The following is a 17,105-nucleotide window of genomic DNA, read 5'->3' as shown; positions in this document are numbered from 1 at the left end:
ACTCAGCCAGCCGTGATGGGGGAGCTAGCTGGACGGCACGGCTGAGTTTTTCTTAGCACTGAAATACTTTTTCCAAACCAATACCAAAAAAGGTTTGTTTCTAGGTCAAGACCTCAGCACTAAATTTTAACCAGGAGTTGACAGTCAAGTTTTAACACAGCCGTAAAATGGATTCACAGTAGAAGCTCAGGCATTCTTTTTCTAATTAGAAAACAGTCCCTGAGCCTCGTGCATTTAAAGGTGAAAGCTATTTTTGACATAAAAGTTAGCACGTAGTTCCTGTGTCACCCTTCAGTTGCTGTTCTGGAAGCTGTGAGTGAGAGATCAAGGATAAGCAGCAAGTATAAACATGATGCATTAAACAACAGGTAGAAAGGGACTTAGTTTAAGTTTTCCTCCGCCTGGCAATAATGCGAGGAGATGATTCATTTTTACACTTACTATTTATCCTAAGCAGCACTGATTAGAAGGTCCACATAAGCACGAGAAAAGAAACAGCTCTGAAAGACATTCACAAATGTGAAGTGCTTTTAATAGCTGCCTTTTGAAATACTGTTAAATCTGATTGTGAGATGGGCAGTCTAAGGCACCAAGGAAGCAAGGCAGTTTTAGGACCCTGCACCGAATGACTGTGGTCCGTCCTTCCAGAACTCGGCTCCCATATGGGGATCCTGGGCAGCAGGGTTAAAATGCTTTCAGAAACCTGGCCCTGCCCCTTTATGTAACATGGATTGTTTCAGCTCAGCTTATTGCTCTTTGGTGTTTTTTCTTTAGACACAGACATTAGATACCTCCTTCTGACTGAAACCCTTCTTCTGGCCCTTGTTGTGAGGGGGAAAATGCAATGGGAAGCAAAATTTAATTGCACTAAGAGAATAACAGTACCGTTTTTCTCTCTTGCCTGTGATCTACCTTTGAAGAAAAAAACAATTTACATCACTCAGGTATAATTCCCCAAAGGCAGGACACAGAAGGCCCACCCCTCATCTCTCCTCAGCCCAAACATCCCCTGACAGCTGTGGGCACTCCAAGCAAAGAAGAGATGGCCTCAGGAAGGCCACTGGCACAGCCTGACGGCAGCTTTGGCAGCCGTGCTGCAGTACTTACTTCCTGCTGGCCCACCTTCCCGGAAGCATCCAGCCAGCACCAAAGCATCACCGCAGCTCTCCGTGCACAGAGGTGAGTTTTCGTGTCACTGAGCTGACTGCTCTGCCCTTCCGCAGCACAAATCCTTCCAAAGCAAAATTCAGTTTTGTAAAACTACCGGTCAGTGCTAAGCCATCACCCTAACACCGAATGCTCATAAAAACGTCAGGAGGAAAAAAAAAAAAAAAAAAAAAAAAAAAAAAAACAGAACCCTTTTGAACCACTTGCAATTGGAGACCCGAATGGAACTTGATGTGAAAAAACCAACTCAAACCTACAGAAGCGATCTGCTTCCTTGGGCGTTGGACAAGATCCAGCTTAAAAGTTTCCGTGAAATAAACTAGGCTAAGCACATCAGCTGCACAGAAACACTCGGTGTAACGGGAGCATCTGTTCTTCACATCTACGGTTTGCTGAGAGCCTTCATTTCCCATGGCTGAGGGGACACGAGTTGCCACACCAATCGCTGGCGCTGCTGTGGCCACGCGTGCCTCCCACCTGCAGCCGGCCTCGCTGCCGTCGGCGCTGCGGATGAACCATTCTCACATGGCAGCGTGCACAGGGCACAAACTACTTGACCAGGCAGCCCCGGGTTGTCAGAAAACAGCTTAATGTATTTCGTATGATGGCATTACAGGTGAAATTAATGTCTGCGTTGAGACAGCTGAGGAGCACACCTCGGAACCATTTATGCACAGTACAAAGCAAATGTTTACCCAAGTACGAATGAAACAGGTTGACAATTAGCTAATGCAGCTTTGTGGACATAAACCAGGTACATTTGAGCAGAACCAACATAAAATAAAAAGGAAACAGCCCTTTTCCTATCCAGTGCTAAGAGCAGCACGGTGAGTGGTCAGGGAAGTCTCTGGTACACTGAAAAATTTCCGTGCCAGTGCTTAATGTGTTTATTCTACTGCTACTCTGCCGGGATAAAAATAACACCAGCAGGGCACGCTGGCAGGACGATGGATCCCCTGTCAATACTACAGTAATTGACAACATACAATTAAGTCTCACACCTGTTTATTGTAAGTAATTCATAGATAACCACTTCTCGTACACATTTTCACATTGGCTTTTAATGCTTTTGTTTTTCAAGCTCAGGGACACCCAAACTTCATCTAAGGGTCATCTCTGCAGTTTACCCAGATCCAGAATGCCATACCTACTACGTAAAACTGGTGCAAGTTGGTATCACTGAGGTGGGTAACAGAGATGGCTTGGAAACTACACAACCCAACATGCAACGCCCGTCAGCACGGGCTGCTCTACGCTAAGGGAGGAAGATTTTTTGCTGGGGTGCATTCAACTCACATGCCTCATGTTGGCCGTATCAGCCTAAGTCATGCAGCTGTCTGCACGCAACGCTCTACACAGTGCAAAAACGAAGACGTCTATACATCTGGAGTAAGAACAGTGGTAACAAAGTCATAGCTACATATTCTTCTCTACATTTTTGTTTATTGAGACAAACTAATTAAAAGGCACAAACATAGGGCATATGTTTACATGGACATTATAACAAACATATACATTAAAAGTGTAGGAATGTGTTTCCTTTCTGCTAAACAGAAAGTTCCTAAGCTTTTATATATACAAAAGTTGTACAATTTGATGTCCTAAAGTACAAAAGATCATTTATAAAATTATTTTACACTAAGCTCTATTTTTTTTTTGTTGTTTTTGTTTACTATGTAGTCCAAGCCCCTAGAACAGTTTCACGTAATGATACAGATACCTGTCACCTGACCCAGAAGTCTGGCAATCTCTGCTTGTACTGACACGGCAGGGTAGGAACGGAAGCAGTCCATTTTGACTAGTCAGTCCTGCTAGCACTCTGTGAAAATGCGCACACGCTAATCTCCATAGCTTTCAGCTTCATTAAAATAAAAACATCTCAACTCATTATTATTTTTCTTTTTAATGTAGAGTCTTGGTTTTAGGGTGGGGTTTTTTTTGTGTTTTTTTTTTTAAACAAAGTTTTAAAAATGTGAATATGTGACATGATAGTCTAAAAAGTATATCTGTTTCCCTAGATTTTGCTTTCTACGTTATGTACAGATAAACAGGTTAAGAAATAAAAAGCACATGTAGCTTAAACATGTGTGACCATTTGTAGAGTAGTTCTGGGCAAGACAGTTCAGGCCATCACCCCAGAACCCCCACAAATTGATAGAAATGTGTTAACACAATAGAAGAATAACGTAAAAATGATGATGTTTGCAAATATTTACAAAGTTGAACAGATTTGCACAACACTTGATTAAGAAATAGGGGAGAAATTAAAAGACGCTCTCTGCTTGTCCTGACGGGGCATCCTACCTAGTTAGTGGTTAGAATAAAAACTGTATACAATTTAATATAAGACAAAACTTCTAGTGAACAACTAACACGTCTGTCCCCTGCTGTAACACCAGCAGGTTCTGATTGGGAGGCAGAGGGCATAAAAATCACACCCAGTGCCTCCAGAATCTTCCAGCTTAAAGCAATGTTTCTTAAGTTTCAAAGCACTCCTTTTGCTCCTAGGTAAGAGTCCCATAGGGGTCTGACTGTTCAGAGACCATGTTTACATACATTTCGACTCCTCTTCTGTCAGCCTCGGCTGTTTCTCGCCAAACAATAACAGTTTGTTTTTTTTAAAAATGTTGACTACAATGCTATATTCCCTTAGGGTAATATGTTGGGTAATATTTACATCTCCAAATATCAGGTCACAATCCCTATTATATGTTGAAGTTAGAATGATAAGTTATCATATGCTTTGCATATCAGAGCTGGTATCACCTTTCCCATAGGGAATGCTGCCTGAAATTATCATATTCCCAAAGGTAAAATGCATATTTCATCCAAAATGCATTTTTTTTTAATAAATGACAACATTGTAATTCATTTACTCATTAAAAAAAAAAAAAAAAAAAAAACGAAAACAAAACAAAACAAAAAAAAAACCATTAACACAGACAAAGATTCTACACTAGCCCAAAAAAACGGACCTAAGGACTGGCAAGTTACATTTAGCCATCTGCCCTCTTAAAGATACAAAGGGGGTCTTTGCTAGTGTTTAGATTAAAATAATTTTCTAAGTTATTCGGGGGATAAAACATAAAACTGGTTTTCAATGACTTCCTTAAAAAAAACAACAACAACAACAACAAAAAACCTCTGGCAAATACGTATCTGCTCTAATTCGTCATCAGTCAGCTAAAAGGTAAAACTCACGTTAAATGAAGTGCTCCAGTGAAACTCAAGATTGAACCACACGAGCCAAATCAACAGGGGAAGATGCTACTACGCTCTCTGATGGTGCGTTACCGCGGTGCCTTAGATTGAATTTATTATTAACTTAAAAAAAAAGGGGGGGGAGGGGAAAGAAAAACAAAAAACAAACAAAACCAAAACAAAACAAGCAAACAAACCCCAAAAAAGAACTGCTGGTAAGGATTCCATTTTAATCCTTTTAATACTGTTGAGAAATTCTTTACCAGGGAGGAGACGTGGGCAAGGCCTGGGGCAGGAAAGGCATGCTCTCTACTGGTCTCATTGCTATGTTTAAGGGACCAGCTAACGTCATCGGTGTGGGGAGGTTCATGGGAGACGTGATAGTGACTGGGTGTGCTATATTCACTGGAGCCGTTACTGGGGTGGGAAGATTGACTGGTGTGGTGAGCGTTAATGGAGATGTCATGGATAATGGACTTGTTATAGTTACAGGATGCCCTAGGTTCATCGGACTGGATATATTAACTGCACTTGATACATTTACTGGACTTCTCATGCTCATTGCAGCTGCCACTGTGACTGGGTTTGTGATAGTCCCAGAAGCCACAGAGGACGTTATATTGAATGGAGTAGTAAGAGTCACAGGCGTAGTAGCAGCAGTGGAGGTTTGGCACAAGTTAGCAGCTTCTAAAAATGAGACATAAAAAGACAAAAAGTTTTTAACACATAAAAAACCATGGACGAGATCTAAAAACAAAAACAAAAACAAAAATCAAACAAGTACAAAGGTACAAATTCTGGAATCATTTTCTGTTAGGAATTATTATTAAGTTAAATCTGTTAACATTCGATAGCCTACGAGAAATACAAACTCTCATGCAGTTCATTTGAATTCAGTATTCTTTCCCGGGAAATCAAACGAGGTTGTCTTATCAAGAGGGTTTCGATGTTCATAAAAACAGTATCGTACAATCAAAAAATCCTCCCGAGAGGAACATTGTAAATAGAGGAGAGAGTGTACATACCGAATGGTACGTACTCTATAGCCTTCTCAAAGGTGAACTGACATTCTGTGAAGGTTTTAAAAAGTCGTTATTAGGGACTGATAAGCACAGCTCATTGCAATATTTACCTGCTTACTTCACACTTAATTATTTCTATTAAGCTGTTCCACCGACCGCGGCGCTCCTACTGAGCGATTTCCAAGGCTCCCCAGTCCGGACAGCCTCCAACCCCACCGCCTCTCACACAAAGCTACCGCCCCGCACCAAGCTCTGCGTTACTCGGTCTTGCAGCAAGCAGGAATTAAGCGGCAGACAAGGAAGAGCCAGAGCCTGTGCCCGCTGCTGGGCACTGCCGGGCTGCCGCGGGGATCGCTGGGCATCAGCACCACCTGCCGGCTGCCCACACTGGGAGGCTCCAAAAACAGAAGCGGGCTGATGGCCGTGGGTGAAGGAAGGGGGTGGCTGCTAGAGAAACCGACAAAAATATATTCTAGGTCAAGGTTACAGCACGTCTAAGTCGTGTCTTATTCCACATTTGTAGGGTAGGACACCAAGCTCAGTCTACACCCACGTGTCAGGAGGTAAGCCAGGAGCAAAGAGTCCACTGCTGCCACTCGGGCAATACAAATGTACCAAGACAGAGTTAACTTTGAAAGCAACATTAGCCCCATTCAAGGGTTACTGTTGGTTCTTCAAAGTCCATATCTAGGAGGAGTGGGAGGGAAGGGAAAGAGTAAAAAAAAAAAAAAAAAATTGTGAAAATAAAATAGTACTAGACTAAAAAGATCCCATATATTGTAAAGCCAACACAACAGGTGGCACCAGCGCAGGAGAACCGGCGTGAGAAGAGCAGCACATAGGCATGGCACTGGCTGGCCTAGCTTCGCCCTCCAAGCGCAGTAACACACAAACAGCCCACCCACGTCCCTTCCCCAGTTCAGTTAATTAAATGACTGTCATCCATTCCACGACATTTCTCCCCGCCCCCCTCCCTCACCCACCAGTCCGTCCAAAAGCAGATTCTGTTACAGCATACACACAATGGCAGTAAGAAAGGGAGGGAACGGGAAACGGGAACAAGCAGAAAAAGGTTACTCAGATTTTCTAAATTCAGCACCCCTTTGCTTTATCCACTTGGTGGCCTGATCATATTTAATGTCTGCTATTGCTACATTTTAACACGAACAGGCTGTTTCTAAACTTTCAAATCACAGGATTCAATTCAATTGAAATAGCAGAAGGAGAAAGGAGCTAGCAGCCTAATACACAAATATGACCTAGAAAAGAGTGAGGAAACTGAAAGGGAGTTTAGGAGAAAAAGGGGAAAAAAAGTGAGTTGAGAACACTTATTACTAAAAACAGACAGTGAGAAGCAGTAAGTGGTCACTAGGAATTTCTTCTAAAACGTGTAATCTACAAGAGTCAGTGACAGGCATTAGAAAGCAAACTGATGCAAAAAGAATAAGCTAGCGGTAGCAGGAAGCTTTAAACTATTGTACACCAAACAAGACACTAAGCTGAAGCAATCTATTCTCTACAAAGCTGACGCACTGACCAACAAAAGGAAGCTATTCAACTTTGGTGACAGTAGGACAGGCACGTGTAAGCTGGGTGCTAGCAATAATGAAAAGCACTTTCACATATAAGTTAATTTTGTAATTAAAAAAAAAAAAAAAAAGAGATGGAAGAGTAAAGTTCCACAAGTTTCGGAAAACTTCATGCAATACAATCAAGTTACAGATAAAGTGAATTGCGTAAGTCAGGAGAGAAAGGCTGGAAGGAACACAGAAAGCATTCACATGCAAGCTGATGATGCAAAGACAGAGGTGTTGTATGTGTGTATATATATACACATAAATATATATATGCACACAAGTTAACAACTGGTAAATATACATAAACACAGCTCAAAACCACATGCAAGTCGAAAAACACACTCTTGCCTTGGAGCAGATACAAACATCCCTTTATAATTGATGACTGCTACATACACATTGAATCACAGAGACCAACGGGAAGCAAGCAATAAAGAGATCCTTTACAAGCTTAATTTTGGTGATGACATCCTCCTGCTCATTTTCAGCTATACCTTCTAGCTTCTGAGAATGACTTTCCATCTACCACTCTTTTCTGACTCCTTAAACTCCCCACATAACCATAAACTCAATTATCTTATAAAACCAAGATGGTAAGTATGGTTCCATTTTACCTTTCTTCCTTGCTTTGACGGCCTCTTCCCACAATCTCAAGGTCTCTACCTGCTTTCCAGGCCAACTTGTTACATGCTGCTGCTGCTGCTGCTGCTGCTGCTGTTGTTGCTGTTGCTGCTGCTGCTGCTGCTGTTGTTGCTGTTGTTGTTGCTGCTGCTGCTGTTGCTGCTGCTGCTGCTGCTTCTGATTGCTGGTCTCTTCACTCATGCATGCTATGCCAATTAAGTAAGAACACAAATTCACCTTGAAAATTTACTCTGTTTTCTGCTGAGATGACAAAGGCTTCTTCCAAAAAGAGTGTGGAATCTCGCAGGATTCCAGCAGCAAAAAATCACAGAGGTGCTTAAAACCATGTAATTAGTTCTGTGTTTTATACAACTACTTTTCCAATGTTTAAAACACAATGCAAATCAAGAACATCTGCTTTCTCTGCCAAAAACAAACCTCCTTTCTCATTATTTTATTTGTATTTTAGAAAGACTGAAATAAAAGACCACAGTCTCTAGAACTCAAAAGCTGGTTAGCAGATTCCACTTTTTTTAAACCTCAGTTCCATTTTTTTTCCTAAAGGCCTTTTTACTTTTTCTTCCAAGCATGACTTCAAATTTTCAGTTTACCTTTGCATCACAGAACAGCACATTACTTCCCCCTGGCCACATTACAGCTCATCATTTCCACCTCCACCAACTGCCGTAAAATGCCTCAGATGAACTGGCTTAGCACCACCGAGTTGACTTACAAAGCCAGAGCTGTAACCCTACACCTCAAAAAATATCTCACATCCAAATTTCCAAGCTCAACAATCAGGCATTTTAGACATTCCCAGCAGCACAGTCTAGCAGCAAACCAACTCCACATATGCCAATTTCTTGAGCTACAGAAGAACCTGTTATGAAATATCTATTTTTAATAGGTGCGAATACCCACAGAGACGGGTATGTTCTTGCATTTTAATGTAATCAAAGGCAATTCCCTTGGCAAACACATTGGTATTAGAAATGCTTTTAAAACGTTCACCTACTTTTATTGATGCCTTGTTTACAGGTATTACAGTTGATACTTTGGCTCTGCCCGTGTGTCTTTAAGTGGCTGGTGATATATGCTGCACTCAGAAGTTTACCACAGATATTACACGATACCTTTCCTTCATGGCGCACCATGTGTGTCCGCAGTCTGTCTTTGGTGGCAAAGGCAGCAGTGCACGTCTATATGAAGGACAACAGTTAGACTCAAAGTGCAGACCGGATCGTTAGGTATGAATTGCATGCCCCCTGCAAACCTATTCCACTTCCCACGTGCCAAAGGTGTCCCAGGCGTACTGACTACCTCAAGTTTTGCCTACATTTATGGAGAGACCAAAATCAAACTGCTGAGCCGAGCTCAGCGTTACCCGGGAGCTTCATGGAAGCTGGCTTCAGAGATGACTAGGACAAAAATTGTGCTCTCCACTATCTGAGCTGTCCTAAAGTAGTGGGGCTGCCTTACCTAACAAAGCAAGAGGTGACTTACAGAAACCCACCTACCACAGGCACCGTTGGTACCCGATAACATTCTACTATACAAAGGTGAAGTGTTCAGTTACTTCTGTCTCCAACCAAATCAGAAGAGGGAAACAAAACCTTCTCCTAAAGCCATTCTTTTTACACAAAACTTTCATATATACGATGAGTCACTAAAACACAGGTTGGAACATGCAGATATATTCCAAGCAAAACAGCTAATTGTTCAAAAGTATTCAGGTTATTTCTCTGACACTAACTCATCAACTTAGGGCAACGTGCTTTCATGTTCCAGCAAAAAACAAAACAACACATCCAGAATCAACTATTCCAATGCATTTTTAAGGGATATACTGAGAAACACATTGCACACATGACTGCAGTAACGAGCACTGAGCTGAGGACATGCTACAGTCCTCCTGCTAAGCTGAGCGCACCATGAAACAACTCTGTTGTTCTGCAGCAAAGCAAGAAGCCTCTCATCTTCCTGCGGGAGCAGCTCCTGCAGCCTTTCAAACTGCTGCCACGCAGCTGCTAAGTAGTGCAGATGAGACTCTATTCCCAAACTTGCATTCCACAGAAATGTCCAAGAGCAAATGCGGTTCTGCAACGATTACTCCCCTGAGATTCTAACTATACAACGAAATATTGTTCTTAATAAATAATGGTAGCCCTTACTTGGCATTTGAAGGGTCTCTCTGTTGAATGAACATGTTTAACGTGACAGCTTAAATGATCAGGCCTGCAAAAAGAGAGAAAGAGAAAAGAAAACGCGTACTGTTACAAATACATAGCAATGACACCTGAGCAGCATGCTGCCAGCCCTCTGCAGCCCACGCCCCCTACCTACACACTGACTGCTAGATGGAGTAACGCAGAGGAGCCCCAGCCTGCGGTGAAAAACTTACTTCTTCTTACACACCTGGAAAGGGCAGCACCTCGTGTAAAGGTGACAGACCGACAGCCCTACGGCCTTGCTGAGGGCAGGGTGACAGCCTGCTGTGCCCGACGGCTGAGCGTGGCTCTGCGAGCACCACCAGCAGCACCGACGTATCCAAGGTGAGGAAACCACTTCAAAACATCCTTGCTAAAAGCGACTGCTCGCTGCCCGCCTGTGCCCCGGAGCTGAGCACGGCTCTTTATCCCCCCACCCCTCTCCCACCCCTCGCTACGACAGCTTAACCCCTCTTGGTTATGAAAAGCCAATACTTGAGCTCGCCTGGGATTTTCTACATGGTACCTCGAGAAGCCTTTTCCACAAACACCACAGGTGTACGGTTTCGTGATGCCACCTTCGTGAGACCTCACGTGGTAGGTCATGCGATCCTTTCTTTTGAAGCGCTGATTGCAAATCGGACATTCGAAGGGTTTTTCATCTGAGTGGGACAGCTTGTGCCGGTTGAGGTGGTACACGTCCCTGAAGGCCTTCCCGCACATCTCGCAGGCGTGGTTCTTCTTGACGGGCTTGCTGGGCTTCTTCACCGTCTGCGTCACAGCCATGGCCGTGGCTCCGGCGCTGCTGCTGGGGTTGGTGGCGGAGGAAGACGTGGTGACCGTGGACAGGATGCCGGCGATGGTGGACACCAAGGAGCTTCGGCTGTTGTCACCGGCGATGGTGGAGATAAGGGGCACCATTGTGGTGGGAGTTTTCTTTGGCCGTGACACCAATTTTATCCCTGTGTGGCAGGACTCGTGGCGCCTCAAATGGTAGCTGTCCCTGAAAGCCTTGCTGCAGTAAGTGCACACAAAGGAGGTTTTAGGTTTTTCCTTTTTAATCCCAACAATAGCATCCTTTAATGTTTCTGGTGCGGGCTGAGGTTTCTGTGTTATTGGTAAGGGCAGAATCGGCTTCTGATCAGGTGGCTCTACTGCAGAGCTCAGGAGAGGCAACAAGCTGTTCTGCGCTGCCTGCTGTTGGTGATGGGAGGCTTCGTGTGCCTAAAACCAAACAGTCACGCTTAAGTTCCCGGGAGGGACGCTCCCTTTGACACGGTGAGAACATTTACACACTACAGGAAAGCAAATGTTAGACCGAAGGCCATGGAAGTGCCAACTGGAGAAGGTTACGTAAGTTTGGTTTCAAACAGGGTAACTCACACACGCTTCAAATGCACACACAGCGCGGAGTCTGCGGTGAGGAAGTGCAGCAAGGCACACACCGTAGCAATCAAATCATTATTAAGTTTCCGGAGGGCAACATTTCTTACGGAAAACAACGAGGCGCCCGTCAGATCTTTTACTGCCGTATCGCTTGATCTTTACATAGCAGGTAACTCGTTTTACTAACGATCGTATCAGGTGCCCCAGCAGGACTTTCTGAGCGCACCGTCGCAGTTGCAAAATCCCGCCCCACCTTTCCACTTACACCCAGCTCGCTGCACGCCGGGGATTCGGCTGCAGCTGCCCGGAGCTGAGCTGCGATAACCCATCCTGTTCAAACAACGCGTTCGTTCCAGCGTGGAGCACCGCAACCACAGCAACCCAACCCGCAGCTGCACTGCTGCACTCAGCAGCGCCCGCACGCTGCCCGACGCTCTGCACAGCTGGGGACTGCACAGAGCATGGGCAGGGGAAGAGTTCGAGGCTGACCGAAAGCAGCGCCCGATGGCCGAGAGGGACAGAAGGGCTGGGAGAAGCTCTGGGAAGGCAGAAGGGTGCTGGCACCGTGCCATGGCAGGCGGCCCTTGGCCGAGCGGCAGCCCCTGGACACCGAGCGCTGTTCGTTCTAAGGCAGAAAACACCGACATCAAACCTCACCCGTCAGATGGGGACAAAACCCGAGCAGATACAAACTTAAAGTGGTTTAGAAACCACACAGAGCAATTCAGTCTAATGGAGCATTAAAATAAATCACTCTAGCACCTTAAGCCAGTTTAAGCGCATCTGTATTCAAGATGCATCTCGGTCTGATCAGAGCAGTTTCAGATCAGCCTGGGCATTAGTGCCGTTTGCCCAGTGTGAAGGCAAGCCTGGGGAACTCACACTCGGTATGAGCTCAGTGCCACAGCCCTCAGGGCCACAGGGGCTCCTTCCCTACAGCTTTCTCCCCAAAGCAACACGCAATGCTTTCACCACTCAAAGCTGGACACTGCAGCCCTCATGCATCTGCTTCTGTTTGGCGGCGGACAGACAGCTTTACAAAGCACAGCCTGGCTAATGCTCTCAGTACACAAGTCAAACTCATGGTGCCCTCACAAGAAGGCAGCGTTTCTAGAAGCACACCGTGCCCCTCGCGGGGAACCCCTCGCAGGCAGCACTTCCCAGCAGCAGCTCTCAGCCCCGCACACCCCTGCTCTGCTCCCTGCTCCACTCACATCTCGCAGCGCGGGGCCGACGGCCTTTGGATAAAAGCCATCAGTGGACACAAACACCGAGCCACGTGGGAAGGAATACGTGCTCTGTAACACTCCGTGCCTATCTGACAGGAAAATAGTTTGCGGGTTTGCTGTGATAACAGGAGAGCAAACTTGCAGGAAGGAGCCAGCACAGCCCTGCGGCCGTGAGGAGCGCGGGATGCACCGGGTGCCCGCATGTCACCGCTGCAGCACTGCAAACAGCAGCAGCAGGGCTGTGTGCAGAAGGGATGAGCACAGAGCAGAGCACAGGGCTGTCCTGGTGGCTGTGCTGCCAAACCAACACCGCACACATCCTCCTCACCTCAGGCTCCTGCCCGAGCCGAGCTGCTGCCAGGAACTTCCACTACGGCTGTGCAATGGGACACCTCCGTTGCATTAAAAAAGATAGGAACAACACGCTTCAAAAGCACGATATTAAGCAAGCTGCGTACTCAAATACAATTTTAATTTGGGGAAAAAAAACAACCAACTGACACATTTTACAGCCAACTTTAAATAAGCATTCGACAATGTTGTTAACTGCAGCAGGAGACACTTAAGAGCATCTAAGGATAGCTCCCGAGATACGGTTTCAAAGGCAGAGCTAGCAGATCGGATAATAGGAGCCCAAATCCTTTGGACTGGGTTCAAATTCGCGCAGTTTATGGTTATTTTTAAGCCTTACAATATCATCAGCACTCAGAGGCACCGAGGCACTCCTTCCCACCGAAGGGACACAGTCGCTGGCCACAGACCAATGTATATTCATAAGGCTGCGTGCTGCGGGGCCGCCGCTTACGTAAGGGCTGACGGCCGGGTGAGCAGCAGTGCTTCTTTCCATGCAGCCCCCGGCACGCAGCACTGCCCTACAGCACTGCCCTACACAGCACCGTCCCTCGCTCGCCCTTAGGGCCATCCTAAAAGAAGCAGTCTGTACCCTGCTGCTCGAAAAGGGACACAGCACCTGCTGCTCAGAGGCCTCTCACACGGCTGTGCTGTGCTGGCACAGAGCTCTTCACTCTTCCTAACGTTCAGCGCTGCTGTTCCGACTGCCTGGGACAGCTCTGGGCAGAACAGCCCCGTTCTATCAGGAAGTCCTCCTTTCCGGGGGGACAGCAAACAAACAATCTCTGTGACAGAGGGCTGCAAGACGCGGCACTGCGAACTTCCAGCGCCAGAGGCGAAGAGATTTTTGTGCTCAAGCCTTAATGTGAGAGCAACAAATTAGCGTGAGTCATATCTCGCATACCCTGTTTGATGGATGAGTCCTCCAACAAGAGCAGATACAACTTTCGCTTTCCGGGCTGATACTCAGAGTGGGTTTCAAAATCACAAGGACGGCTCATTCCACACCATAACCATCGCTTCAGGCAGCCACGGCTGCCCAGAGCAGCCACAGCTCCGACTGGGAAGAGCTGCTCCCCAGCACAGCCCTGCCGACACACTGCAACCTCCTCTAGAAACATTTTGCTACAAGTTACAGCTGTAAACTAACTTGCATTCTACATTGAACTTTCCCTTAGAAATCCAAAAAGCACGTGAATAAAAGCACCCCAAAAGAATTGGTGGACGTTTGTTCTGTTGTGCTTGTTACTGAAGCCCTAGCAGGGAGGGGGTTAAAATGTACTTTCTGTCACTCATTTGAGCCAATGTGCTGGGGAGAGCAGAAAGAAGGAATGCTTAAGGACGGAGAGAAGAAAAGAACGGAAAGCAGAGGAGTACTTTGTGATGCTCGTCTTTGCGAGGCCCATTAGGATGCTCACATCCAAGTCCTCGGCTTTAACAAAACGACTCCAGAAACGATACTCGGCATTTATTAGGAGGTTGGAAAGCTTTATTATTCGGGGGAAAGATAAAAGTATCGGAGGAAAACTCCCACGCCAAAGTCGGCTGAGGACGCTTCCAGGCCATCCATCAGCGGGCGCGCCGGGCAGGCGGACTGCCGGCTCTTACCTACGGCAGCAAAACCCTCCGCTACATCACAGCGCGTCGCCGCCGCTCGGGATCACGGCAGCCGCCCGGGATCACGGCAGCGAGCAGCCGGGCGGACACCTCCGAGGCAGCACCCGGTGCTGCCAGGGATGCCGCGGCCGCCCTGCACCGCCCGCGAGCGGCGCTTCGTCTCCCGCAGCACGGCGGCCCGGCAGCGCTTCAGCTCGAGGACGGTGATGCGCGCGGATTTATTTAACTCCCCGTTTTGCAACGCCGCCGCAGTTATGCGCTTTATCACCTTTTATGCTTATCGAAGAGCGAGAAAAACAACGGCGCGGCGTGCGGGGATGCGGCTGACAAAGCCCGGCGGGGGCTTCGGAGCTCCGCGCCGCGCATCGCCCTCCGCACCGCGGCCGGGAAGGGGGCGGACGGCGGCGGAGAGTCGCGCTGCTCCCGGCCACGGCGCCCTCGGAGGCGGCACGCGGCCCGAGCCGGCGGGATTAACGGCCCCGCAGTGCCGGAGGCTGCGCCGTGCGCGTCCTTTTGGCGGGGAGCGGGGGGAGACGGCGGGGGAAGAAAAACTCGAATAAAGATTAAAAATAACAGCGGGAAAAGGGATAATCCTCGTGATAACGGCGGGGCTGCTCCCCCCACCCGCACACACACACGCACGAAAAAAAAAATCACAACAAGGGACAAAAAAAGGAAAAAAAATAAAGACGGAGAAAAAGTAGCAGGGAGAGAGGAGGAGGAGGAAAGGAGAGGAAAGCGGAGGAGAGAAGAAGAGGGAGGGAGGGAAGGAGGGAGGCCGGCGGGCCGCGCCGCGCCGCGGGGCCGGGGGAGGCGGGCGGGGGCCGGGCGGCGGCGCTGAGTGACAGCCGGGCCCTGGCGGAGCGCGGCGGCCGCGGGGAGGGAGGGAGGAGGGGGGGGCGCGGGCGGCCGCGGCGGGGCCTCACCTGAAAGAGGAACGCGGTCCAGTTGGCCTCCATGGCGGGGGCGTCCCGGCCTCGGCGGGCGGCGGCGGCTCCGGCGGCGGCTCCGGCGGCGCGGCGCCCCCCTCCCTCCTTCCCCCGGGCCCCAGCTACATGGAGCCGACAACAAAGCGGCGGCGGCGGCGGCGGCTCAACATGGCAGCGCCGAGCGGCCGCTTCCGCTAACCTCCGGGCTGCACCACTGCGGCCCAGAGGGGGGAGGCGGCGGCGGCGCGGCCCGGCGGGGCGGTGCGGGCCCGGAGCTCCGCGGCGCCGCCCCCGCCGCTCCCTCGGCTCGGGGCGGGCGGAGGGGCCCGGGGCGGCGCGGCGCGGCGGCGGGCGGGCGGCGGGGCCGGGGCGGCGCGGCGGGCGGGCCGCCCCCCCCCGCGGGGCTGGCAATGGGCCGGTCCCGGGCTGGGGAAGCCGAGGCGAGAGCTGTGGCGAGAGAAGATGGAGGAGCGGGCGCGGTGTCCAGGGCCGCTGCCCCGCCGCCGGCCCCGGGCGGGGGCCCGGCCGCGCCGCCCTCCGCTCCCCTCCCTCCCGCCTTCCTCCCCGCTCTCCCCGCCCGCCGCCCCCGCCCGCGGCGCGGGGAGGGAGCCGGCAGGAGCCGCGGGGGCGGCGGCGGCGGGGGGCGGCTTCGCCCCGCGGGTGCGGGCGGAGGGCGGGCGCGGGGCCGCCCCGGGGATCCCTCGGCGCTCCCGTGCCGCGCCCCGCCGGGAGCCCTGAGCCGCCCCGCCGCCCCCGGGCCTCCCCGCCGGGCCTCGGCTCGGCGCCCCCCGCGCCTCCCAGCAGCGGGCTGCCCGCGTTCGGCGGCGGCTGCGGCGTCCTCCGCGCGGCACCCGAATGCAAATCGAAGCCACAAACAATTAAGCGTACGCTTACCCTCAATTACGTGTTTACACACATCAAGCGCAGCCCCGAGAGCGGCGGGATTGGGGCTCAGCCGCGCTCCGGGGGCACCGCTGCCCCACGGCAATGCCGGGAGCGCACACGTGTGGGTCCGACGCGGCGCTGTGAGGGGCTCGGAGCCACGGCTCTGCTTGTAGGGAAGGGGCTGCGTGTCTGGGAGCCGGGGACACGAGGAACCCGGGTCGATGGCAGCGCTTTCCCTTTCTGCCCGCAGCCCCTCTCTGCCGTTCCCGGGCCCAGCCCTGCACCACCGCACGCAGCCCTTGGCCGCGGGAGCGTCTGTCCCATCACTGCGTGCACAGACACACGCTGATGTTGGTCACCCTTAGTTTTCCGCAGAGCTCGAGTTTTGCGTGCAGGGCTCCATCTGCCTCACCTCACTGATGCTGTCCCGTACTACTTCCCCCGTCGATGGGGAGCCGGGCGCTTCTTTCATTCTGTTGGGCGTTGGATGATCGGTAACACAAAGGACGGGCCCAGCAGCAGATTGGGCAGGCTGGGTTTGCTGCAGCAGCGATGTGCCGGGGCACAAGGGATGTGGAGGGGACCCCAGTGCTGCATGGCGGTGTAAAGGACCGACTGTGTTTCTCCACCTCCCAACCCTATTGTGAAACAGCAGCACTTCTGCTAGCGTCTGTCCTTGCAGCTGTTTCTGCACCTTCAGGTATCTGTCAGTTTTTTCCTCCAAACCCTGGTGTGGGAGCTGAGTGGTAATGCCAAAATCTGTTTGCAATCAAAAGAGTTTTGCAGAGCTCTGTTATGATAAATCCAGGACAGAGCATATAAAGTACTCTGAATGGGCTGCAGGAGCTGGGACAAACACACACACAAGTGAAGGGGGAAGAACACACCAATACCTGGGCTTCAGGAGCCCTGA

At 49.8% G+C, this 17,105-nt stretch overlaps 1 protein-coding gene across 4 annotated transcripts; it reads right to left on the bottom strand.

Moving 5' to 3' along the window:
- Positions 1-2,590: 2,590 nt before the first annotated feature.
- Positions 2,591-15,530, bottom strand: VEZF1 (vascular endothelial zinc finger 1). Of its 4 annotated transcripts, none has more exons than XM_085240917.1 (7): positions 15,305-15,528; positions 10,301-11,019; positions 9,760-9,823; positions 8,604-8,787; positions 7,582-7,794; positions 5,394-5,438; positions 2,591-5,055 (listed from the first exon to the last, which is right to left on the bottom strand). In XM_085240917.1, exons 1-7 carry the CDS (start codon positions 15,335-15,337, stop codon positions 4,628-4,630), a joined length of 1,686 nt encoding a protein of 561 aa, XP_085097043.1. In that variant the 5' UTR covers positions 15,338-15,528; the 3' UTR covers positions 2,591-4,627. The 4 variants fall into 4 exon arrangements, with proteins under 4 accessions (XP_085097043.1, XP_085097044.1, XP_085097045.1 ...); XM_085240918.1 differs by having other exon boundaries at positions 10,322-11,019; positions 15,305-15,523; XM_085240919.1 differs by lacking the exon at positions 5,394-5,438 and having other exon boundaries at positions 15,305-15,530.
- Positions 15,531-17,105: the final 1,575 nt, after the last annotated feature.

The sequence above is a fragment of the Meleagris gallopavo genome, chromosome 21 (assembly GCF_905368555.1).
Source record: "Meleagris gallopavo chromosome 21, MGAL_WU_HG_1.1, whole genome shotgun sequence".
NCBI classification, from domain to species: Eukaryota; Metazoa; Chordata; class Aves; order Galliformes; family Phasianidae; genus Meleagris; species Meleagris gallopavo.
This window is presented reverse-complemented; position numbering and strand designations above follow the sequence as displayed.